Here is a 4,926-nt window from a genome sequence, read left to right as displayed (position 1 = left end):
AGACATGTTCATGCCGACCCAGTACATACCATTAATGTAGTTGAGAGTGACGGGGATCGGATCACAGTAAAGGGGGTTGATGCTCGCCACCCTATGATCGTTATGTTGCGTGACACCACCACAAGAAATATGTCAACTTGTGACCTTGACTATTGGTCACTGAAAGGTCATTGTTTTTCATTTGCGACCTTTTTGTGACAAAAAACAGAAGGTCAAAAGCTCGCAGTCGTAAACTGAAATTAACGACCTTCTCTGTGAGGAGGTCGTAGACGTTTACGACCAAAACAGAAGGTCGTTGAACCCATGACCTTTTGTTTTGGTCACTTGCTGTCTGCCCAGGCCACGTCGGATCCGACGTGGCAATCTGACGTGGCAAAATTGCGACCAATTCAAAAGGTCGTTACTTAGAATCAGCCCGGTCCATTTCAGTGCTTTAGATAGGCCGAGCCCATTAATTCAGCCTTTTTAATATATTTTTTGTTAATTTTCGCTAGCTACATGGGCCTGGCCCAGTAATTCAGCCTTCTAAATTTATTTGCCTATCCGTTTTGACAAATTGTTTTTTGGTCTTGTTTTTTCTGGGCCATTTCTTTGCTAGGCCTCTCAAGTTTTCCCCTCAGAAATAGTTGTTCAATATATCTTGGGCTGGGCTAAAATAATTGATCCAATCCAACTTCTTCTATTATGCCATTGACATTACAACACATCACACTACAAGTTATCTTGGGCCTAGCCTAGTTATGATACATTTTCAAAGCAACATGGAATATTATAGGAGCCCAAAATATATTTACATGCATTCATTCTAGCAGTACATATCTTTATGTTCAAGGAACTAGTAAGTGCCAAACAAAACTATTCTACAACAAAGAAAAGAAAATAGATGACAAGACATCACAGAAGTTCCTATTATCCTCCTCCTTCAACATTTGAAAACCTTCACCTGGCAGTAGATCAATCATGAGTGAGAAACAATACAGCAGCAAAAAAATGTTCAGACGATGCAAAAAATAACAGTCATTACACATGGTATTCACGTACAGATTGTAAGTGATGGATCCATTACACATAGTTTTTGTGTTGTGGACTATCTTCATGCAATTGCTACTTGGTAAGGCATTACAATGCTCCGGGAAGTGTACCACTCTACAGTCAACAGTCTACAACATGCACAGCTAGAAATTATAAGTCACATTGTATAGTCAGCAGAAGCATACTAACATCACAAAGGTAGGAGAGTATAAAGTGATGATCTAGATTGAGTTACCATCGGTGAGGAGGTCGATTATCTCCGTGGTGTGCTTGATGATGCACACAACCATGATCTTCTTGCCATTGCATCCATGTGCTCGATTATGGGGGTACAATGCATCCAAGTAGAACAAAATCACCACATTAACCCATAGCTTCAAGTACAAGCTAACTATATATCAAGTGTCAATGAAAATAAGTTGAGAAAAACACTGGAAATAATTATATCATGTCATGCAAAGTTCAAACCGAACAAACATATGCATGCCAAGGTGAAATATTACAAAGAAAGCACTCATCAGATAGCAGTGCATACAAAATCGCTGTTTTAGTAGTAGCAAATACTCTGTGTGTAAGCAGTAGTAAAAAATCATGCAGTACCAAATTCAAAGATTTTTTGTTGTAGCTAACAGAAGTATGGAACAATAGTTAACAACTCAAGTCAGAAAAGGTAGGAGTGTCTCTCTAAGAGACACAACTGATACTGATCAAAGATAATAACAGAGCACAAAATAAGGTAGGTACATTGCCTTCTTTAAAGACAATAAGCAGGACCAACAGATTCACATGTTACATCAGCATGAAGTTACAATGGCAGATGCCATGCTGTAGGAGGAATCAACAGCGGCAAGTAGCAACATCTATTAGCAGTGCTTAGGAGCAGCAGCAATGACTAACTAGTAGGAGCAGTAGAAAAACAACAAGCGGCGGCAGCGGGGTAGCAAGCTGGAGCAGCTACTGCATCTGATGGTTGGCAGTGCAACAACGGTGCATCATCAGGGACACAAGTCCACCAAAAAATCAAGCATGCCATGCCACAACTCTGAACTCAAGGAGGAAGCAGAGACAAGTCGTGACTTACAATTGTAGCTTAGAAGCCAAGCATAAGGACAATTCAAGTACAAAACTCTGGAGTTAATACCTGGTTCTTGACAGACTTGGCCATCTTGCAGAACTCCTTGCGCATTAGAGTCTTGTGCTGGAGCTTGGCAGGGGTGTTCTGCTTCTTGGTCTTGGTCATGGACAGGAAACAACCTTGTCCTCTCCCGCTAATGGCTGGACCGCCACGGTCTTGCTGTTCGCCAAGCCTGAAACCACATCAGCCCCACAACAAGTTAGCTCCTTGAAGAGACACTTGCAAACAGAAGGGTTAAAACAGTGCAAAGAGCTACGGACCGAGAACTTGTAGGAGTGGACATTGTAGAGGTTGTTGGGCTCCTTGCTAAACTGCACCTTGGTGTTGCTGTCACCGAACTGCTTGATCCAGAAGTAGTTGTGCTTCTTCATGAGCTCCCAGACTGGAGACCCTGGAACGGTAGTCATTTCCCTTGGCCTACATCACCAAAACAACAACCAAAATTCTGATCCTACAGCTAGCAACAAGCAACAAGACGCACTAATCCTATAGAGTGTGGAAACATTTAACCATTTGATGCAAAATTGTATGCTGATTGCAAGTAGAAACATGGGTTACAAAAAATATACAGCAGAAGCAGCAGTGAAGCTTGAGCGTCCCATCGACTACTGACAAGTACGAACAGATCTCACTGGCAAGAGGAAATCATAGTGTGCAGCTCTAATGCGGGTTGGGATCTAGCCTAGGACAAACTGCATATGTTTTACATGGGCACACAAATATCATAAACAAGTATGCACAGATTATGATTGAAATCTTGCTAGCGAGCAGTCAAGTATTACTTCTTTGCATGGTAGGATACAAATATTATAAACGTTGCTTCACGGCCTCTGATTAGTTGCTCGTTGCGCGGAGATTTTAATTAGTGTGACAACTATTCACAAGATGCAAAACAATTCATATAAACAGGGCATGTTGACTTGTGTGCGGAACCAGCGACGCAGCTGATCTGGATATGGATCGGCGGTGGGATACCTACATCAAGATTCAACAATCAAGGTTTCATCAGTAAATCATAAGAAAGAAAATCTCAAGTCAAGTTTTCCTGAATCAACTAGACTTCACTGTGTAGGTACTACCAAGTACCAAGTACCAACAACTTAAATAGCTAAGTACCACGTTTTAGTTCTACATCTCTACAGTTCTATATTTACCAACCCAATATGCCCAATTTCCCACAGACCGATTCAAAGTTATTATAGCTTACATGTTAAGTCTAGGGAATCAAAGGAAATACACATCAGAAATGTTAGGTACATGTTGGGTCAGCACTACAATGTTTCACACAATATGCATATTGGAAAGAATAAAAATGTAAAGGAGCAGCTGTCAAAGGCCTGCCTACAAGGTACCAGAGAGGCACATATTTTGACACCACTATCAACATTAGCAATTTTCAATTTGTAAAGCATCAACTCGAGGAATACCAATATCATATTAACTGTATTACACAATAAAAATCCAGAACAAAGTCTACAGCTCAGTTCCAAAGAACTGACTGAAGTGGCTTGGAAACTGAAGTGATTGTCTAGCAAACCAAAGATCATCTAACAATCTCTAATGCAAACTTGTCTAGCTTAACTATAACAGAAATATCAACACTGTTTGCCTGATTCAAATTACTAAATAATACCATGCTAATCCATTTGCATCACAACAGTCAGCTAGAGTCAAAGGTGATGCAAAGTGGTCAAACATTCAAATGCTTACACAATAACCAATCCAAAGGAAAACATGGTTGCCAACCAGCACAGGAATATCCAAGCATCCATCCATATACTATTTCTTATCCATTACTCAAGGTCTTCCTGGATTTCCACTTCACTAAACCTTCTAAAATTTGGAAGTCAACTATGAGCTTAAATCTTCCTGTGTACTTGAAGGCCGCCCATACTAATACTTAATGATAATATACTGATGAACATCCTATAACTTTCGAATAAGAAAAGTGAAGTATGCACAGGTAACAGGAACCCTGGTGTTTTGTACTCGTAGTGATGGTAAACAGCTACATGAACCATACAATAATACGATTTGCAAGTAGCACCGTATCATTCTGATGAACTCACTGATCAAATGATCAAAAAACAAGATAGCAGTAACTGGTAAGCATTTCATCAAGTCACGATAGCAGTCACAAGGTTTATATAGGAATGAAACATGAGGCTAAAGCAACACAACCACCACCTTTACTGACAAATGATGAGAAGAGGAAGCAGACGACGAGAGCAACGGTGACGAGGAGGAGCAGGAGCATCCGCCAGCGACGGCCCGCAAACATGTAGATCCGGGAAAAGAGGAGGCGCTCGCCCCCGCGGCCGCCGGCGTCGGGGCCGCCACTAAGGGACATTTTCGCGGGCTTCCGGACCGCCACCAGCGGTGACGGGGAGGGGACTGGCCGTTGGGCTGCTGCAGGGACCCATAGCTCCCGGACGTCCTGAGCCCCAGTGACACCCTGCCGCTCATGCCTCCGCTGCCTTCGGGGCCACGGCGCCAGCTCTCATCGCCTCGCTACGCTGGGCTGGCGCAGCGGCGCAGATCACGGTCCGGATGCCCCACCCGCTGAACCAGCGCCCACCAACCTCTCCTGCCCGGTCCGGTCCCATCCAATGCCGCGACGCGCCAACAACACCCCAACGGCAACCGCGGCGCTGTCTGACTCTGCCGCCGGGGCAGTCCAAGCTCGTCGCGGGGGCCGGAATCGCGCTGAGATCTCTAGCTCGAAGAAGAGAGAGAAAAAGAGCTCCGGACGGCAGGAA

The 4,926-nt window shown here is 43.4% G+C and overlaps 1 protein-coding gene across 7 annotated transcripts; it reads right to left on the bottom strand.

Annotated features, from left to right (window-relative positions):
• Positions 1–659: 659 nt before the first annotated feature.
• On the bottom strand, positions 660–4,920 carry LOC119325958. Of its 7 annotated transcripts, none has more exons than XR_005157770.1 (5): positions 2,428–4,920; positions 2,174–2,339; positions 1,268–2,074; positions 1,042–1,160; positions 660–943 (listed from the first exon to the last, which is right to left on the bottom strand). XR_005157770.1 is itself a non-coding variant. In XM_037599685.1 (5 exons), exons 2-5 carry the CDS (start codon positions 2,448–2,450, stop codon positions 861–863), a joined length of 411 nt encoding a protein of 136 aa, XP_037455582.1. In that variant the 5' UTR covers positions 2,451–3,142; positions 4,355–4,920; the 3' UTR covers positions 660–860. The 7 variants fall into 7 exon arrangements, 3 of the variants coding, with proteins under 3 accessions (XP_037455582.1, XP_037455585.1, XP_037455577.1); XR_005157775.1 differs by having other exon boundaries at positions 1,268–1,348; XM_037599685.1 differs by lacking the exon at positions 1,042–1,160 and having other exon boundaries at positions 1,268–1,406; positions 2,428–3,142; positions 4,355–4,920.
• Between the last annotated feature and the right edge of the window lie 6 nt (positions 4,921–4,926).

Source organism: Triticum dicoccoides, chromosome 1B (genome assembly GCF_002162155.2).
Source record: "Triticum dicoccoides isolate Atlit2015 ecotype Zavitan chromosome 1B, WEW_v2.0, whole genome shotgun sequence".
NCBI classification, from domain to species: Eukaryota; Viridiplantae; Streptophyta; class Magnoliopsida; order Poales; family Poaceae; genus Triticum; species Triticum dicoccoides.
Note: the sequence above shows the minus strand (reverse complement) of the source record. Positions and strands in the feature narration are given on the sequence as shown.